The sequence below is a fragment of the Bombina bombina genome, chromosome 5 (assembly GCF_027579735.1).
Source record: "Bombina bombina isolate aBomBom1 chromosome 5, aBomBom1.pri, whole genome shotgun sequence".
Taxonomy (NCBI): domain Eukaryota; kingdom Metazoa; phylum Chordata; class Amphibia; order Anura; family Bombinatoridae; genus Bombina; species Bombina bombina.
This window is the reverse complement of record NC_069503.1, coordinates 127,585,811-127,607,628: the sequence shown is the minus strand read 5'-3', so window position 1 is coordinate 127,607,628 and position 21,818 is coordinate 127,585,811. Positions and strand designations below refer to the sequence as shown.

The window sequence follows — 21,818 nt, the reverse complement described above, 5'->3', positions numbered from 1 at the left end:
TCAAAGCGTGGTTTCTCCGAGTCGGTCATTGATACCTTAATACAGGTGCGAAAGCCTGTCACCAGGAAAATCTATCATAAGATATGGTGTAAATATCTTCATTGGTGTGAATCCAAGGGTTACTCATGGAGTAAAGTCAGGATTCCTAGGATATTATCCTTTCTCCAAGAAGGATTGGAGAAGGGCTTATCAGCTAGTTCCTTAAAGGGACAGATTTCTGCTCTGTCTATCCTTTTGCACAAACGTCTGGCTGAGGTTCCAGATGTTCAGGCGTTTTGTCAGGCTCTGGTTAGAATCAAGCCTGTGTTTAAACCTGTTGCTCCACCATGGAGTTTAAATTTAGTTCTTAAAGTTCTTCAAGGGATTCCGTTTGAACCTTTGCATTCCATAGATATTAAGCTCTTATCTTGGAAAGTTCTGTTTTTAGTAGCTATCTCCTCAGTTCGAAGAGTTTCGGAGTTATCTGCTTTACAATGTGATTCCCCTTATCTCATTTTCCATGCAGATAAGGTAGTGTTACGTACCAAACCTGGTTTTCTACCTAAGGTGGTATCTAATAAGAATATCAATCAGGAGATTGTTGTTCCGTCACTGTGTCCTAATCCTCGTGGTTCGTGCTTTAAAGTTTTATTTACAAGCTACTAAAGATTTTCGTCAAACATCTGCATTGTTTGTTGTCTCCTCTGGACAGAGGAGAGGCTAAAAGGCTTCGGCAACTTCTCTCTCTTTTTGGCTAAGAAGTATAATCCGCTTAGCTTATGAGACTGCTGGCCATCAGCCTCCTGAAAGAATTACGGCTCATTCTACTAGAGCGGTAGCTTCCACATGGGCTTTTAAGAATGAGGCTTCTGTTGAACAGATTTGTAAGGCGGGGACTTGGTCTTCGCTTCATACTTTTTCTAAATTCTACAAATTTGATACTTTTGCTTCTTCGGAGGCTATTTTTGGGAGAAAGGTCTTACAGGCAGTGGTGCCTTCCGTTTAAGCGCCTGCCTTGTCCCTCCCTTCATCCGTGTCCTATAGCTTTGGTATTGGTATCCCACAAGTAATGGATGATCCGTGGACTGGATACACCTGTGACAGAAAGCAAGGCCTGGTTATAAATGGAAGATATTTAAGACCAAGCATTGTACATGCTATTTCTCCTTTCAGTTAAAACCCCAGGGAGAAAGAGTGTGTATTTGATTATCCCAGACAGCTGTGAAGCTGTCCAGCAGCTAATCACAGGTGTGGCTAATTAGAAGTTGTGAGGGTTTAAATAGCAGCCTCACTTAGGCCTTGAGAGAGAGATATACAGCTACAGAAGCTGGTGTGTGTGTTTGTTACACTGTGTAAAAGACTTTTGTTCCTGTGAACTGTAAAAGGACATTATTTTTACAAAGCACTTGTGGAATGCTGTGAAGTGCTGGGACACATTTAAAAGCACTTAACTTTGCTGCAGAGGAAGGATTTCCCTCTTTTGAAAATGAACTGCCTGTTTGTTATTGCTGTGAAAAATAAAGCCTTTTAAACTACAGTGGATTGTCCTGTGCTGCATTTGTGCCCTAGAAGACCGTGGTTAAAAGTGTTCCTGTCACACTTGGTGGAGAATTCGGGCAACCACGTTGTATGTCTGTGGGCATAATAATCTGCAAGCAACATGGAGGAAGTCATTAAAGCTTTGATCCATTCTAATGCTATACAGCAGGAGACTAACAGAAAAGCTGCTGAAAATAGTGCAGCACTGCAACAGTTGGTCTTGGCCCAGTCAGAGAGTGCTATGCTGCTGGCTAAATCACAGAAGGAGAACACTGAATTGTTGATACAACAGATGGCTGCTGTGCAAGCTGAGACATTCAGGAAGACCCGGGAGGAGCAGCAAAGTGCTACACAGACTCTGCAACGAGAGGTTCAAGCCATATCAGAAAGACTGAACTCTGAATATGTTGGTGGCAGCCAAGGTTCCAGAGTAATAAGGGCTAGTCATCTTCAAAAAATGACAGCAGCTGATGATGTTGAGGCGTATCTTTTGGCATTTGAACGCACAGCAGAAAGAGAAAAATGGCCGACAGTTGAGTGGGCAAGTATACTTGCGCCATTTCTTAGTGGTGAACCTCAGAAGGCCTACTTTGGTTTAGAGCCAGCACAAGCCGGTGACTATGAGAAATTGAAAGCAGAAATCCTTGCACGCCTGGGGGTGACTTCGGCAGTCCGTGCACAAAGATTCCATTCCTGGATGTTTTCATCTCATAATGCTGCAAGATCCCAGATGTTCGACCTTATACACCTTGCCAGGAAGTGGCTGCAACCAGAGGTTAATTCGGTTACCAAAATAGTGGAACTACTGGTGATGGACCGGTTTCAGCGTGGATTACCTGCTTCCTTGCGGCGGTGGGTTAATCAAGGTGATCCTCAAACAGCGGATCAGTTGATTGTATTGGTCGAAAGATTTATAGCTTCAGGAGAAGTTTTGCAACAATCTTCAATGGATCAGCCCCACAATCCCAAGTCCCAGAGCTCTACAAGAACTAGTAAGACTGTTCAGGGGATAAAGGGGATAAGAGAGCAGCAGGTGTATAGGCAAAACACCAGAGACATTTCCCCAGGAATTAAGGAAACATTTAAATATAACCAACCTGTAAGATGTTTTAAATGTAATGAGGTTGGGCATATTGCTAGAGATTGTGATAAAGATGAATTTATGGACTGTAATGTTGCACATTCACTATTGTCTAATAGCAACAGCTCTGTTAATAATGATTCCCATTGGTGTACTGTGATGGTTAATGGTAAAGTGTTTAGGGCTTTGCTTGATTCAGGAAGTATGGTCACACTAGTGGCTAAATCTTTAGTACCAGATGCAATATTAGATTATGGGGAAAAAATGGGAATTATCTGTGTTCATGGAGATAAGCGGGAAAATCCTACAGCTGAGGTGGAGATTGAGACTCAGTGTGGTAAATTAAAATATTGTGTTGGTGTAGTACCAAATTTAGCCCATGAGGTGGTGATAGGGAGAAATTTTCCAAAATTTCTGGAGTTATGGGAATCTCCAGAAATATGTCAAACTTCTGATATTTATGTATTTCCTTTCTCTGAAACTGATTTTGAAGGGGGTTCCATTGAAAAGGAGAAAAATAAGATTTATTGCCCTGTGCCTGTATTAGTAGGTGATCAACCTTCTCAGAGTAATGAAGTACCAAGTACTAGCTCGGAAAATATTGATGATTTGATAGATCTGGTTGGTGGCCCTGGTAATTTTAAAAAAGCCCAATGGGAGGATCCAACATTGGTAGAGGCAAGAAATAATATCAGGGTTATAAATGATGTTGTTAATGATTTGGTATATCGTGTAGAGAAGAAAGGAACAGACATTGTTAAACAACTTTAGGTGCCCCAGGCTTTTAGGAACACTGTTTTAAATCTTGCACATAACCACATTCTAGGGGGGCATTTGGGAGTTGAGAAAACCAAAGAGAGAGTTCTTAGAAGGTTTTATTGGCCAGGGATATTTGTAGCCATCAAGGATTATTGTGCTTCATGCCCTAAGTGTCAACTTACAGCTCCTGCTAAAGATTTTCGTAACCCTTTAGTGCCCTTGCCTATAATTGATGTGCCTTTTGAAAGAATTGCTATGGACTTGGTGGGTCCGTTGGTTAAATCTGCTAGAGGACATCAGTATATACTGGTAATCCTTGATTATGCTACACGCTATCCTGAGGCAGTTCCCCTTCGTAACAGCTCTGCAAAGTCCATAGCAAAAGAACTCATGCTAATGTTTAGCAGGGTCGGGATACCTAAGGAAATTTTGACAGACCAAGGAACTCCATTTATGTCCAGGGTTACAAAAGAATTGTGTAAGTTGTTTGGCATAAAACAACTAAGGACCTCAGTATATCACCCTCAGACTGATGGTTTAGTAGAAAGGTTTAACAAAACTCTCAAAAGTATGCTAAGAAAGGTAATTGACACAGATGGGAGAAATTGGGACCTTCTGTTACCCTATTTAATGTTCTCTATCAGGGAGGTTCCCCTGGCTTCTACAGGTTTTTCCCCATTTGAACTGTTATATGGGCGGCATCCCAGGGGATTACTAGATATAGTTAAAGAGACTTGGGAGCAAGAGACAACACCTTATCGAAGTATTATTGAACATTTCCCAAATGCAGGATCGTATGGAAGCTGTCATGCCCATTGTAAGGGAACATATGGGAAAAGCACAGGAAGCACAAAAGTACAGCTACAACCGTAATGCTAGAGCCAGGGTGTTTCAACCTAGGGATAGGGTGTTAGTTCTGGTCCCTACAGTTGAAAATAAATTCTTGGCTACTTGGCAGGGCCCATATGAGATAATTGAGAAAGTGGGTGATGTTAATTACAAAGTAAGTCAGCCAGGGAGAAGGAAACCTGAGCAAATATATCATATAAATCTGTTAAAACCTTGGAAAGATAGGGAAGTTTTAGTTGCCTTAAAACCTACAGAACTCCCTGTCACTGAACCAGAGGTAAATATATCAGAAACCCTTTTGTGAAAAAAGGGTTACCAATGGCACTACAGATATATATAGGACCTGATTTATTTAATGTCTGGCCAATTTGTGAGGCCTTTTATGTTATCAGCCAACTGAATGGCTAGATTTGGTGCTATGTGTATAATATTGATTTCTGGAGCAAGAAAGGGAAAGAATACACTTGAAAGCACTCACAGGTCACTTATTGTGTGATATTAATATGGAGAGATCAAAAAATGAAATCCAAGATTAGAGGAGACATAAACTTAACTATAATTAAAATTTAACTTTTATTGGGGTTCGAAAATAAAATAGGAAAAAACTTTAAAAACACACTTATGTACCGATTGTAGTCTATTTGGCTTATCGTGTCACTGTACAGAATACTTAGAATTCTTCTGCAAATACTCCTATGTATAATTTGGGTTGCAGTTAATTAACCTACTTGTGTACCGCTATTCGCTGCTGTCTTGTATAATATACTTATATATACCTTAGATTAAGTATGACCGTTTTCGGTTAAGTTAGATATATTACCAATTTTAACCATCTACAGAAAAAGAGCAGTTTTTAAGTATAATCTTTCTTCGCTCAGTTATCTGAGAGGTTGATTATATCTCTATTCCCACATATGTATGTGTTTCAGTCTGAGTATTTAGTAATGATACAGTGTCTCTAATACACTGTTATGTAATAGTAATTCACAAGACTGTTTGTGTATTAGCGTGTGCTGATGTCACACCCACAAGCATATCAGAAATTAACTATGTCTCTGTTGCCACACGTTTACATATTTCAGTCAAATTATTAAGTAATGATACAGTGTCTCAAATACACTTAAATCCTATTAATTCACAAGACTGTTTGTGTATTAACGTGTGCTGGTGTCACGCCTACATGCATATCACAATCTAAATATTTCTCATCTGCTCTGTTATGTATCAATAATTCAGCAGAGTGTTTGTGCATTAGAGTGTGCCGATATTCGCTGCTTTCAGTGTGTAGTAAGCTTATATATATCTCAATTTAAGCAATATAATTTGTCGTTAAATTAGGTATATTACCAGCTTTGACCATCTATAAATTATACAAAGGCAGTTTATAAGTATAATATTGTTTATTCAGTTGTCTGAGAGGTTAACTGTGTCTCAATTTTCACACGCATATACAAATTTCAGTCAGGAATGTTTAATAATAATCACAGTGACTCGTGTCCTGTTATGTAGTAGTGATTCACAAGACTGTTTGTGTATTAGCATGTGCTGATATCAGCTGCTTTATAAATGTCATAGATTTATATATATATCTCCATTTGGGCAGAGCCAATCACCATTCAGTTAGGTATACTAACAGTTATGACCATATGCAGATCTAAAACGGCCGGTACTGAGTATAATACTTATTTACCTGCTCAATTTTATAAGAGGTTAGCTGTGTCTATATTTACACACACTTATGTCTCATAGTTTAAATATTTGATAATGTTGCAACGACCCAACTGCACATTTGTGATCGTGGTTCACAAGACTATTTATGCATTAGCGTGTGCTGACATTTGCTGCTATTTTTGAATTGATATGCTTATGTAAACCTCAGTTTTGTACATACATGTAATCCGTGAGATTCGGTATACTGACTATATTGACAGCTGTAACCGTTACCTGCCTGAAAGAGTAATATGCTTTCAAGCGTTCTCAAGTACTAGGTTAGTTAATAAAACATGATTGCCAGTGACACTTAGCTAGCCCGATCAATGTTAATATTTACACATTCATAGCCATTTTTCAAAGGACCTTTGAAAAAGCCACGTTACGTGGCGAAACATGTCAGGGACGTTAGGGCAATGGTGAGGAGTCCTAGGAGCTCCTGTGTTTTTAGTAAGCCTTAAGCTACCGATTCAATTACTGTAGTCTTTTCACTTAACTTATTCGAAGTCTACTGATGGCTATGAATGTGTAAATATTAACATTGATCGGGCTAGCTAAGTGTCACTGGCAATCCTGTTTTATTAACTAACCTAGTACTTGAGAACGCTTGAAAGCATATTACTCTTTCAGGCAGGTAACGGTTACAGCTGTCAATATAGTCAGTATACCGAATCTCACGGATTACATGTATGTACAAAACTGAGGTTTACATAAGCATATCAATTCAAAAATAGCAGCAAATGTCAGCACACGCTAATGCATAAATAGTCTTGTGAACCACGATCACAAATGTGCAGTTGGGTCGTTGCAACATTATCAAATATTTAAACTATGAGACATAAGTGTGTGTAAATATAGACACAGCTAACCTCTTATAAAATTGAGCAGGTAAATAAGTATTATACTCAGTACCGGCCGTTTTAGATCTGCATATGGTCATAACTGTTAGTATACCTAACTGAATGGTGATCGGCTCTGCCCAAATGGAGATATATATAAATCTATGACATTTATAAAGCAGCTGATATCAGCACACGCTAATACACAAACAGTCTTGTGAATCACTACTACATAACAGGACACGAGTCACTGTGATTATTATTAAACATTCCTGACTGAAATTTGTATATGCGTGTGAAAATTGAGACACAGTTAACCTCTCAGACAACTGAATAAACAATATTATACTTATAAACTGCCTTTGTATAATTTATAGATGGTCAAAGCTGGTAATATACCTAATTTAACGACAAATTATATTGCTTAAATTGAGATATATATAAGCTTACTACACACTGAAAGCAGCGAATATCGGCACACTCTAATGCACAAACACTCTGCTGAATTATTGATACGTAACAGAGCAGATGAGAAATATTTAGATTGTGATATGCATGTAGGCGTGACACCAGCACACGTTAATACACAAACAGTCTTGTGAATTAATAGGATTTAACAGTGTATTTGAGACACTGTATCATTACTTAATAATTTGACTGAAATTTGTAAACGTGTGGCAACAGAGACATAGTTAATTTCTGATATGCTTGTGGGTGTGACATCAGCACACGCTAATACACAAACAGTCTTGTGAATTACTATTACATAACAGTGTATTAGAGACACTGTATCATTACTAAATACTCAGACTGAAACACATACATATGTGGGAATAGAGATATAATCAACCTCTCAGATAACTGAGCGAAGAAAGATTATACTTAAAAACTGCTCTTTTTCTGTAGATGGTTAAAATTGGTAATATATCTAACTTAACCGAAAACGGTCATACTTAATCTAAGGTATATATAAGTATATTATACACAGACAGCAGCGAATAGCGGTACACAAGTAGGTTAATTAACTGCAACCCAAATTATACATAGGAGTATTTGCAGAAGAATTCTAAGTATTCTGTACAGTGACACGATAAGCCAAATAGACTACAATCGGTACATAAGTGTGTTTTTAAAGTTTTTTCCTATTTTATTTTTGAACCCCAATAAAAGTTAAATTTTAATTATAGTTAAGTTTATGTCTCCTCTAATCTTGGATTTCATTTTTTGATCTCTCCATATTAATATCACACAATAAGTGACCTGTGAGTGCTTTCAAGTGTATTCTTTCCCTTTCTTGCTCCAGATATCAGAAACCCTATCTGTACATCAGAAGTGAGAGGTCAAGGATTTTATTAGAAGAAACAAAGAGGTATTTTCTGTGGTACCGGGAAAAACTAATGTTATTAAGCATGACATAATAACAGAACCAGGGAAGAAAGTCTGCCTTAAACCCTATAGGGTCCCTGAGGCTCGTAGAAAGGCTATTAAACTGGAGGTAGAAAAAATGTTAAAGCTTGGGGTAATTGAGGAATCACAAAGTGAGTGGAACAGTCCAATCGTGCTTGTTCCAAAGCCGGATGGTTCATTAAGGTTCTGTAATGACTTTCGTAAGCTTAATTGTGTTTCCAAATTTGACACCTACCCAATGCCTAGAGTAGATGAGTTAATAGAAAGGCTAGGAAAAGCACGTTATCTCACTACAATTGATTTAACGAAAGGGTATTGGCAGGTGCCTCTCACTAGTCAAGCAAAGGAAAAGACAGCTTTTTCAACCCCAGAGGGCTTATTTCAGTATACGGTGTTGCCATTTGGTTTACATGGGGCCCCGGCAACATTCCAGAGGATGATGGATAGAATTCTGAAACCCCATGTTCGTTATGCGGCAGCAAATTTGGATGATGTTATAATTTATAGTACAGATTGGGAATCCCATCTTCCAAAAGTTCAAGCAGTACTTGATGCAATACGGTCCGCTGGGTTAACTGCCAATCCTGCAAAATGTACTGTTGGTTTACAGGAAGCTAAGTACTTGGGTTATACTATTGGTAGAGGATTAGTTAAACCTCAGACAACAAAAATAGAGGCCATACAGAACTGGCCACAGCCTCTAACTAAAAAACAAGTAAGAGCATTTATTGGGATAACTAGTTATTATAGAAGGTTTATCCCGAATTTCGCTACAATTGCGGCACCCTTGACGGATTTCACAAAAGCAAGGGCCCCAATTATGATAAAATGGTCCCCAGAAGCAGAACAAGCTTTTAAGCAGTTGAAAGATGCCCTTTGTGCCCATCCAGTTTTGGTAACCCCCAATTTCGCTAAAGATTTTATTGTACAGACAGATGCCTCTGATGTTGGTTTAGGAGCAGTTCTCTCGCAGGAGTGTCAGGGAGAAGAGCATCCTGTCCTTTTCCTAAGCAGAAAACTTATTTCACAGGAAAAGAACTATTCTATAGTGGAGAAAGAATGCCTTGCCATTAAGTGGGCTTTAGAGACCCTTAGGTACTATCTGTTGGGAAGAAAATTTAAATTAATAACAGATGATGCTCCTCTCACGTGGATGAGTCGGAATAAGGACACAAATTCAAGGGTTACTAGGTGGTTTCTTAGCTTGCAACCCTTCAATTTTACTGTTGAGCACAGGGCCGGTCTTTTGCAGGGCAATGCTGATGGTTTGTCTCGGGTACATTCATTGATGTCCATGGTCGCTCAACCCACTGGGTGTGAGCTGGGGGGGAGGATATGTGACAGAAAGCAAGGCCTGGTTATAAATGGAAGATATTTAAGACCAAGCATTGTACATGCTATTTCTCCTTTCAGTTAAAACCCCAGGGAGAAAGAGTGTGTATTTGATTATCCCAGACAGCTGTGAAGCTGTCCAGCAGCTAATCACAGGTGTGGCTAATTAGAAGTTGTGAGGGTTTAAATAGCAGCCTCACTTAGGCCTTGAGAGAGAGATATACAGCTACAGAAGCTGGTGTGTGTGTTTGTTACACTGTGTAAGAGACTTTTGTTCCTGTGAACTGTAAAAGGACATTATTTTTACAAAGCACTTGTGGAATGCTGTGAAGTGCTGGGACACATTTAAAAGCACTTAACTTTGCTGCAGAGGAAGGATTTCCCTCTTTTGAAAATGAACTGCCTGTTTGTTATTGCTGTGAAAAATAAAGCCTTTTAAACTACAGTGGATTGTCCTGTGCTGCATTTGTGCCCTAGAAGACCGTGGTTAAAAGTGTTCCTGTCACACACCTTACAAGAGAAAACATCATTTATGCTTACCTGATAAATTTATTTCTCTTGTGGTGTATCCAGTCCACGGCCCGCCCTGTCATTTCAAGGCAGGTGTTTTTTATTTTTAAACTACAGTCACCACTGCACCCTATAGTTTCTCCTTTCTCTTGCTTGTCTTCGGTCGAATGACAGGGGATTGGCAGTTGGGGGAGGAGCTATATAGACAGCTCTGCTGTGGGTGATCCTCTTGCAGCTCCCTGTTGGGGAGGAGAATATCCCACAAGTAATGGATGATCCGTGGACTGGATACACCACAAGAGCAATAAATTTATCAGGTAAGCATAAATTATGTTTTTACTGCACAAGCGTCTGGCAGATGTTCCAGACGTACAGTCGTTCTGTCTGGCTTTAGTTAGAATCAAGCCTGTGTTTAAACCTGTTGCTTCGCCATGGCGTTTTAATTTAGTTCTTTAAGTTCTTCAAGGGGTTCCGTTTGAACCTATGCATTCCATAGATATTAAGCTTATTTCTTGGAAAGTTCTGTTTTTAGTTGCTATCTCTTCGACTCGAAGAGTTTCTGAACTATCTGCATTGTAATGTGACTCACCTTATCTTGTTTTCCATTTTGATAAGGTGGTTTTGCGTACCAAACCTGGATTCCTTCCTAAGGTTGTTACTAATAGGAATATTAATCAGGAAATTGTTTTTCCTTCTCTATGTCCTAATCCTTCCTCTAAGAAGCACAACTTGGACGTGGTTCGTGCTTGAAGTTTTACTTGCAAGCGACCAAAGATTTCCGTCAAACATCTTCTTTGTTTGTTGTCTATAATGAAAAACGTAGAGGTCAAAAAGCTACGGCTACCTCTTTCTTTTTGGCTGAAAAGCATCATCCGTTTGGCATACGAGACTGCTGGACAGCAGCCTCCTGAAAGAATTACAGCTCACTCTACTAGAGCGGTGGCTTCCACATGGGCTTTTAAAAATGAGGCTTCTGTTGAACAGATTTGTAAGGCTGCGACTTGGTCTTCGCTTCATACCTTTTCCAAATTTGATACTTTTGCTTCTTCAGAGGCTATTTTTGGGAGAAAAGTTCTTCAAGCAGTGGGGCCTGTTTAGCCATCTGTCTTGTCCCTCCCGTTCATCCGTGTCCTGTAGCTTTGGTATTGTATCCCACAAGTAAAGGAGGAATCCGTGGATTCGTCGTACCTTATAGAAGAAAAGTAAATTTATGCTTACCTGATAAATTAATTTCTGCTATGGTATGACGAGTCCACGGCCCGCCCTGTCATTTTAAGACAGATTATATTTTTTTGATTTTAAACTTCAGTCACCGTTGCACCTTTTAGTTTCTCCTTTTTCTTCCTGTACCTTCGGTCGAATGACTGGGGGGTGGAGCTAAGGGAGGAGCTATATAGACGGCTCTGCTGTGGTGCTCTTTGCCACTTCCTGTTAGCAGGAGGATAATATCCCACAAGTAAAGGATGAATCCGTGGACTCGTCGTACCATAGAAGAAATTAATTTATCAGGTAAGCATAAATTTACTTTTTTGTTTCCTTTCAGCACAGAAACATTCAGTTAAACAATATAAGGTTATAAAATACACTTTCAGATAAAGGAAGAAAAAGCTTATATTATGATTGCATTGCAATTGTATTGTTTCTAGCGTGTATACATTGTATAATTATTATTTTTTCCCTTTAAAAGATCTATGGGTACCCATAAGTGTAGCCGATTTTATAATATATTGTTTGTATGTGATTATTAGAGTCTTGATCTGAAAAGCCCTATCAAGAGCCCTGATAAAAAGACGGCAGCTCCAAAACAAACTCCTGTATCGACGACTCGTTCTATTGTGAAGGCCAGTCCCTCTGCTTCCAAAACCAACACATCTGCAACTGCACTTACCACAGGATCTGCTCCTCCAAAACCGCCTCTTACTCCAAAGCGACCCACCTGTAAGTTATTGTGAATTCTATCTAGCAGTTTTATATATATATATATATATATATATATATATATATATATCATTTGTTTGTGTATGTACTTTTTATAATATTTCTGCAGTGTTTGGCATGCTAATGTGTTGAGTGATGCATGAAACTTGCTGTACTTTGCAATTATCTATAAATGTAAATTTGTACTAGGTAAAAAGAGAAAATATGTAGCTGTAATTCAGAGCAGCACGTGGCTAACAATACAAGAGATGACCTATCTTCATACTCTGTGCTATAGACTTGGAGTTGAGTTTCTTCACTCACCCTAGTAGCTCTCAAACAAAGACTGGCTCATTTCTCAGTGGCTGAACAGAAATCCAAACCAGTATCCCCACATTTTCATGAGAGGATGACTCAGCCCCTTCTTTTCACTTAGTTTTCCTTTTAATTTTTTCCTCCATACTAGATAGATTGTTGGCTTTCTAGGCTGTGTGAATCTGGTTTCCTTATCGGGCACAATGCATATCAAGCAAGCCTTTTTCTATAGATATGTATACAGTTTTCTGACTTATGCTAGTAAGTGTTTGGCTGGCTTCTCAATTTTCTTGTTGGTTTCTAAGTTTCAAATAAATTGGTCTACCCTTACTTTTGGCTTTTACTCCTTCAAAATGAATAGTTAAACTTCAGGTTCTTTCTTGTTACTTCTCTTTTGTGATCTTCCAATGACACTAGGTAGCTCTTGGACCAATTACCAGTTATTCCCCGCCTCCCTCTAGTCATGGGAGCCGCCATTTTAAAATCTATCACTACATTCCAGCGCTGACCTGTTTGCACATGTGCAGCAACTCTCCTTCAGATACCTGCAGTGCAGCCTTGCTTCTATAATGGCAGCACTCATGATTTGAGGAAGGTGGATGAAAAGTATTAATTTTTGTGTCCCTTTTACCTTCCCCCCAAAGAGAAACACAGAGAGCACCACTCTGGAGCCACAAGCTTTGCAGCTCCTGCGCTGATGGTTGGCAGGGTGGGGCTGCTGCCTCTGCTGAATGGCTTGCTAACTGTGTCCTGCTTGGGACCAGCTATTATTTGAGGCTTTCAGATGAGATTTCATGGGGGTTAATAGGTTTCAATTGTTAGTAGAGCAAAAAAATGACATTTTAATTAATTATAGTGTGTAATTTCTGCACTGCTATGCGCCTTTAAATTACAGTAAAATGTGACACAATAAACTAAATATATTGTAAAGTATTTACTTTAAACATTTTATATACAATCTCAGTGTATACTGTCCCTTTTTAGAGTGGTATCAAATTCCTTGCCTCTCAATATGTCATCCCTCTTAACATCTTTGATTTGGTTAATTATTATTATTAGCAGTTATTTGTAGAGTGCCAACATATTCTGCAGCACTATATACATAGGTATAATATGCAAAGGTAACATTTATAGGCGGCAAATGCGGGCCCTAACAAGTTGCGCTGTTATAAATCACCTCTCGTGATCTACTAAACAGCAGGGCCCGTAGGCTCACATGCCAAGCAGGTGACAGAGGTGGAAGACAGGAACTGAGGGAAGAATGGTTAGTGTGTATTGCATGCATCCCCGAACAGTACAGTATTTGAGTCTTGTGGAGCGAGGCAGAGTTTTCCTCAAAATAGGGACCATTCTGGTAATACATACTTAAATACATACGTATTTACACAAATCTATGTATGCCAAGAGGTCAAACTACTATCTACCTAAAGACTACAACTTATTAGTAGATCCTGCATTATCTCAGACTAATATGTAATCCCTCACTGCCTTCAGATACATTCTACAAGGGCAATCTCCACCTCTTGGTCAATTGAAGCAGACCTTTCTTTTAAAGACCTATCTAGGGCAGCAAATGGAGTTCACTTCACACGTTTGAAGCTGTATCCATTTGCTCTGTGTTTTGCAAAAGCCATGTTTGGCAAAAAATTTCTGATTTAGTTTTTTGTAAAGAATGCTTTTTTGCTTGGCCCACCCTTGCAGTTTTGTTATGTACTACGACAATATATGACAGGATGGGTAGGAGCCAGGTTTTTGGTATCTGTATTGCCCCCCTTTAAACGGAGCTAGACTTTGCCACTTAGGAAATGGAACCATTATATGGAAATTATTGTATTTAATTTACGTTATAAACAAAAATTAAATATAAAATGTAACATCAAAAATGAACAGTTATGTTATGTAGTAATCCTTAAAGGGGGACATACATTTTTTATTTTATTTTTTTTAAAGGGATATGAAACTGAAATTTTTCTTTCAGGATTCAAATAGAGCATGCAATTTCTCTTGTAAGATGTATCGAGTCCACGGATTCATCCTTACTTGTGGGATATTCTCCTCCCCTACAGGAAGTGGCAGAGCAGAGCTGTCTATATAGCTCCCCCCTTAGCTCCACCCCCCCCAGTCATTCTCTCTGCCTGCTTAACTGCTAGGAAGGGCAAGAGGAGTGTGGTGACAAAAATGTTAGTTTTTTATTTTCTCAAGCAAAAGTTTGTTATTTTAAATGGTATCGGTGTGTACTATTTACTCTCTGGCAGAAAAGGGATGAAGATTTCTGCAAGGAGGATGATGATCTTAGCACTTTGTAACTAAGATCCACTGCTGTTCTCACAAGGGCTGAAGAGTACAGGAAAACTTCAGTTGCGGGAACGGTTTGCATTCTAAGCTGCATATGAGGTATGTTCAGTCTATATTTTTCTAGACAGACTGTGTTAATTCTAGAAAAGGCTGGCAGTATTAACATGAGGGAAGGGTAAGCTGTATTCAGACTCTTTGATAGGAATTTCAGCTTGCTTGATGGGCTCATTAGTTATTGGTGACACTGTAAAAAAAAAAAAAAAAAAAACGTTTTTGTTTATTCAGTGAATAGAGTTTTTGAAGGGACTAAAGGGGTCATTGTGGCTTGTTTTTTGGGTTTTTTAACCCACATGGTTAATTAAGAGACACTCTGGTGTTTGTTTGATAGGCCTCAAAACATTGAGTGAGGTGGGAGGGGCCTATTTTCGCTGCTTAGTTGCGCAGTTTCTTTTCCTCAGAGACATCTAACTGCTTCTCCTGAGGTTCCTGCTGTGTTTGAGGGCTGTAAAGTAGGTTTTTTCTTCTGTTAAGTGTGATCAGTCCACGGGTCATCATTACTTGTGGGATATTAACTGCTCCCCTACAGGAAGTGCAAGAGGATTCACCCAGCAGAGTTGCTATATAGCTCCTCCCCTCTACGTCACCTCCAGTCATTCTCTTGCACCCAACGACTAGATAGGATGTGTGAGAGGACTATGGTGATATATTTAGTTTTTATATCTTCAATCAAAAGTTTGTTATTTTATAATAGCACCGGAGTGTGTTATTCCTTCTCTGGTAGAATTTGAAGAAGAATCTACCTGAGTTTTTCTATGATTTTAGCCGGAGTAGTTAAGATCATATTGCTGTTTCTCGGCCATCTGAGGAGAGGTAAACTTCAGATCAGGGGACAGCAGGCAGATTAATCTGCAAAGAGGTATGTAGCAGTTTATTATTTTCTGACATGGAATTGATGAGAAAATCCTGCCATACCGTTATAATGTAAACTCAGCCTTGAATGCAGTAGATGTAGCTGATATCAGGCTGTCATGTATGTATATTTTACACTTCAGTTTTCTGGGAAATGGTACTTCTCTGGCTTTTAAACTGTATACATAGACTTAACCTATTTTGCAGGGACTTGCAATAGGTTTTAAATGACAATTAATTATTGAGGTAAAATGTTTTTTTGCTGGCATGTAAAAACGTTTTTTTCTCTGAGGTACTGGGTGAAAAAATGTTTTGGGCACTTTTTTTCCACTTGGCAATAGTTTTGATTTAAATTAGAGCAGTTCACTGATCCCTCTCACTGTTATGTGTGTGGGGGAGGGGCCATTTTTGGCGCTTTTACTATGCATCAGAAAAACTCAGTCAGAGGTTCATTTTCTTCCTGCATGTTCCGGTTCATCTCTACAGAGTTCAGGGATCTCAAGAGTCTTTTTTGAGGGAAGTAATCATTACAGCAGAGCTGTGCTGATTGTATTGACTGTGATATAAAAAACGTTTATTTGTGTATTTTTTTCTGCTGCCTGGGTTAGTTATCATTTGCTGAGGGGAACAATCCTTTGCTAAAACTGTATATTCTGACAAAGATTGATGCTATAACTTAATTATTTTATCTGTTATAATATTTTTCTGTGCTTCTTAAAGGCACAGTTCGTTTTCATATTATTTGTAAATTACTTTGAAAAGTATTTCCAAGTTGCTGTTTATTTGCTAGTGTGTTAAACATGTCTGATTCAGAGGAATATCTCTGTGCTATATGTGTTAATGCCAAAGTGGAGCCCAATAGAAATTTATGTACTAAATGTATTGATGCTACTTTAAAAAATAGTCAATCTGTACAAATTGAACATATTTCACCAAACAACGAGGGGAGAGTTATGCCGACTAACTCGCCTCACGTGTCAGTACCTGCATCTCCCGCTCAGGAGGTGCGTGATATTGTAGCGCCGAGTGCATCTGGGCGGCCATTACAAATCACATTACAAGATATGGCTACTGTTATGACTGAAGTTTTGGCTAAACTACCAGAACTAAGAGGTAAACGTGATCACTCTGGGATGAGAACAGAGTGCGCTGATAATGCAAGGGCCATGTCTGATACTGCGTCACAGTTTGCAGAACATGAAGACGGAGAGCTTCATTCTGTGGGTGACGGTTCTGATCCAAATAAACTGGACTCAGACATTTCAAATTTTAAATTTAAGCTTGAGAACCTCCGTGTGTTACTAGGGGAGGTATTAGCGGCTCTGAATGATTGTAACACAGTTGCAATCCCAGAAAAAATGTGTAGGTTGGATAAATATTTTGCGGTACCGACGAGTACTGACGTTTTTCCTATACCTAAGAGACTTACTGACATTGTTACTAAGGAGTGGGATAGACCCGGTGTGCCTTTCTCACCCCCTCCTATATTCAGAAAAATGTTTCCAATAGACGCCGCCACACGGGACTTATGGCAAATGGTCCCTAAGGTGGAGGGAGCAGTTTCTACTTTAGCTAAGCGTACCACTATCCCAGTGGAGGATAGCTGTGCTTTTTCAGATCCAATGGATAAAAAATTAGAGGGTTACCTTAAGAAAATGTTTGTTCAACAAGGGTTTATATTGCAACCTCTTGCATGTATTGCGCCTGTCACGGCTGCAGCAGCATTTTGGTTTGAGTCTCTGGAAGAGACACTTCAATCATCCACACTAGATGACATCACACACAAACTTAAATTCCTTAAGTTAGCTAATTCATTTATTTCAGATGCCGTAGTACATTTAACTAAACTTGCGGCTAAAAATTCAGGATTCGCCATTCAGGCACGCAGAGCTCTGTGGCTAAAATCCTGGTCAGCTGATGTTACGTCTAAATCTAAATTGCTTAATATTCCTTTCAAAGGGCAGACCTTATTCAGGCCCAGCTTGAAAGAGATTATTGATGACATTACAGGAGGTAAAGGTCATGCCCTGCCTCAGGACAAGGCCAAAGCCAAGGCTAGACAGTCCAATTTTCGTTCCTTTCGTAATTTCAAAGCAGGAGCAGCATCAACTTCCTCTGCACCAAAACAGGAAGGAGCTGTTGCTCGCTACAGACAAGGCTGGAAACCTAACCAGTCCTGGAACAGGGGCAAACAGGCCAGAAAACCTGCTGCTGCCCCTAAGACAGCATGAATTGAGGGCCCCCGATCCGGGACCGGATCTAGTGGGGGGCAGACTTTCCCTCTTCGCCCAGGCTTGGGCAAGAGATGTTCAGGATCCCTGGGCGTTAGAGATCATATCTCAGGGATACCTTCTGGACTTCAAATCCTCTCCCCCAAGAGGGAGATTTCATCTGTCAAGGTTGTCAACAAACCTAACAAAGAAGGAAGCGTTTCTACGCTGCGTACAAGATCTTTTATTAATGGGAGTGATCCATCCAGTTCCGCGGTTGGAACAAGGACAAGGGTTTTACTCAAATCTGTTTGTAGTTCCCAAAAAAGAGGGAACCTTCAGGCCAATCTTGGATTTAAAGATCCTAAACAAATTCCTAAGAGTTCCATCGTTCAAGATGGAAACTATTCGAACAATTTTGCCCATGATCCAAGAGGGTCAGTACTTGACCACAGTGGATTTAAAGGATGCTTACCTTCACATACCGATTCACAGAAGTCATTACCGGTATCTAAGGTTTGCCTTTTTAGACAGGCATTACCAGTTTGTAGCTCTTCCATTCGGACTGGCTACGGCTCCAAGAATCTTCACAAAGGTTCTGGGCACTCTTCTGGCGGTACTAAGACCGCGAGGAATTTCAGTAGCTCCGTACTTAGACGACATACTGATACAAGCTTCAAGCTTTCAAACTGCCAAATCTCATACAGAGATAGTACTGGCATTTCTAAGGTTGCATGGATGGAAAGTGAACGAAGAGAAAAGTTCTCTCTTTCCACTCACAAGAGTTCCCTTCCTGGGGACTCTGATAGATTCTGTAGAAATGAAGATTTACCTGACAGAGGACAGGTTAACAAAACTTCAAAATGCATGCCGTGTCCTTCATTCCATTCAAGAGACCAGAAATTCTCTTCTATGGTGGCTTTATCGGCCACATCTGTCCAGGGGAATGCCATTCAGCAGGCCAGACTGGTCAATTGTAACAACAGACGCCAGCCTACTAGGTTGGGGCGCTGTCTGGAATTCTCTGAAGGCTCAGGGACTATGGAATCAGGAGGAGAGTCTGAGAGCAGTCCTCAATGCTCTTCTGGCTTGGCCCCAGTTAGCAACTCGGGGGTTCATCAGGTTCCAGTCGGACAACATCACGACTGTAGCTTATATCAACCATCAGGGAGGGACAAGAAGCTCCCTAGCAATGATGGAAGTATCGAAGATAATTCGCTGGGCAGAGTCTCACTCTTGCCACCTGTCTGCAATCCACATCCCGGGAGGGGAGAACTGGGAGGCGGATTTCTTAAGTCGTCAGACTTTTCATCCGGGGGAGTGGGAACTTCATCCAGAGGTCTTTGCCCAAATACTTCGACGTTGGGGCAAACCAGAGATAGATCTCATGGCGTCTCGACAGAACGCCAAGCTTCCGCGCTACGGGTCCAGATCCAGGGATCCGGGAGCGGTCCTGATAGATGCCTTGACAGCACCATGGACCTTCAGGATGGCTCATGTGTTTCCACCTTTCCCGATGCTTCCTCGATTGATTGCCAGAATCAAACAGGAGAAAGCATCAGTGATTCTAATAGCGCCTGCATGGCCACGCAGGACTTGGTATACAGATCTGGTGGACATGTCATTCTGTCCACCTTGGTCGTTACCTTTGAAACAGGACCTTCTGATTCAGGGTCCTTTCAAACATCAAAATCTAACTTCTCTGAAGCTGACTGCTTGGAAATTGAACGCTTGATCTTATCAAAGCGTGGTTTTTCTGAGTCAGTTATTGATACCTTAATACAGGCTAGGAAGCCTGTTACCAGAAAGATTTACCATAAAATATGGCGTAAATACCTATATTGGTGCGAATCCAAAGGTTACTCTTGGAGTAAGGTTAGGATTCCTAGGATATTGTCTTTTCTACAAGAAGGTTTAGAAAAGGGGTTATCCGCTAGTTCCTTAAAGGGACAGATCTCAGCTCTGTCCATTCTGTTACACAAGCGTCTGTCAGAAGTTCCAGACGTTCAGGCTTTTTGTCAGGCTTTGGCCAGGATTAAACCTGTGTTTAAAGCTGTGGCTCCACCATGGAGTTTAAACCTTGTTCTTAACGTTTTACAGGGTGTTCCGTTTGAACCCCTTCATTCCATTGATATAAAGTTGTTATCTTGGAAAGTTCTATTTTTAATGGCTATTTCCTCGGCTCGAAGAGTCTCTGAGTTATCAGCCTTACATTGTGATTCTCCTTATTTGATTTTTCACTCGGATAAGGTAGTTCTGCGTACTAAGCCTGGGTTCTTACCTAAGGTAGTCACTAACAGGAATATCAATCAGGAGATTGTTGTTCCATCCTTGTGCCCAAATCCTTCTTCGAGGAAGGAACGTCTTTTGCACAATCTGGATGTAGTTCGTGCCCTTAAATTTTATTTACAGGCAACTAAAGATTTTCGACAAACGTCTTCCCTGTTTGTCGTTTACTCTGGTCAGAGGAGAGGTCAAAAAGCTTCTGCTACCTCTCTCTCTTTTTGGCTTCGTAGCATAATTCGTTTAGCTTATGAGACTGCTGGACAGCAGCCTCCTGAAAGAATTACAGCTCATTCCACTAGAGCTGTGGCTTCCACTTGGGCCTTTAAGAATGAGGCCTCTGTTGAACAGATTTGCAAGGCTGCAACTTGGTCTTCGCTTCATACTTTTTCCAAATTTGACACTTTTGCTTCCTCGGAGGCTATTTTTGGGAGAAAGGTTCTTCAGGCAGTGGTTCCTTCTGTATAAAGAGCCTGCCTATCCCTCCCGTCATCCGTGTACTTTTGCTTTGGTATTGGTATCCCACAAGTAATGATGACCCGTGGACTGATCACACTTAACAGAAGAAAACATAATTTATGCTTACCTGATAAATTCCTTTCTTCTGTAGTGTGATCAGTCCACGGCCCGCCCTGTTTTTTAAGGCAGGTAAATATTTTTTAAATTATACTCCAGTCACCACTACACCCTTGGCTTCTCCTTTCTCGTTGGTCTTTGGTCGAATGACTGGAGGTGACGTAGAGGGGAGGAGCTATATAGCAACTCTGCTGGGTGAATCCTCTTGCACTTCCTGTAGGGGAGCAGTTAATATCCCACAAGTAATGATGACCCGTGGACTGATCACACTACAGAAGAAAGGAATTTATCAGGTAAGCATAAATTATGTTTTTTCCCCACAAATCGTTCTGAAGGGCAGGTAGGCGCCACAGCAGAGCTGTGGCAAGGTGCTAAAAGTCTTTTTTACCGGTTTTGACTTTTTTTTTCAATCCGGTTTTGCCATTAAGGGGTTAATTGTTTATTTGCATAGCTGTGCAAAGTCACTAAGTCTTTATGATGCTACTGTAAAAATTTTGTTAAGTTTACTGCTTTTTTACACTTTTTTGCAGAATTTGTGCAGCTTTTTTTCTCTTAAAGGCACAGTACCGTTTTAATTCTAAGTGTTATTTACTTTGATTACAGTGTTTTCCAAGCTTGCTTGTTACATTACTAGCCTGTTTAACATGTCTGACACCAAGGGAAATCCTTGTTCAATATGTTTGGAAGCCATTGTGAACCCCCTCTTAGTATGTGTCCCAATTGTACTGATATGTCTATAAACTATAAAGAACATATATTAGCACTTAAAAATAGAGCAATAGATGATTCTCAGTCAGAAGTAAATGAGGGTTCGCCATCCAGCTCTCCCCAAGTGTCACAACCAGTAACGCCAGCTCAAGTGACGCCAAGTACCTCTAGTACGTCAAAATCTTTTACTTTACAGGATATGGCCACAGTTATGAATACAACCCTCACAGAGGTTTTATCTAAACTGCCTGGTTTACAAGGAAAGCGGGACAGCTCTGGGTTTAGGAAAAATGCTGAGCCGTCTGACGCTTTAGTAGCCATATCTGATATGCCCTCACAATGCTCTGAAGTAGGGGTTAGGGATTTATTATCTGAGGGAGAAATTTCTGATTCAGGAAAGACGCTTCCTCAGACAGATTCTGATATGACGGCCTTTAATTTTAAGCTTGAACACCTCCGCTTATTGCTCAGGGAGGTATTAGCGACTCTAGATGATTGTAACCCTATAGTGGTTCCAGAGAAATTGTGTAAAATGGATAAATACTTAGAGGTTCCTGTTTACACTGATGTTTTTCCAGTCCCTAAGAGGATTGTGATATT

General features: G+C 40.1%; 1 protein-coding gene across 1 annotated transcript in view; it reads left to right on the top strand.

Moving 5' to 3' along the window:
- LOC128661387 (uncharacterized) overlaps window positions 1-21,818 on the top strand; it is a 509,641-nt gene that overhangs the window by 207,186 nt on the left and 280,637 nt on the right. Inside the window, exon 6 of the mRNA XM_053715646.1 lies at window positions 11,754-11,943. Within this exon, the coding sequence (XP_053571621.1) occupies window positions 11,754-11,943 (190 nt within the window). The remainder of the gene's footprint in view (window positions 1-11,753; window positions 11,944-21,818) is intronic.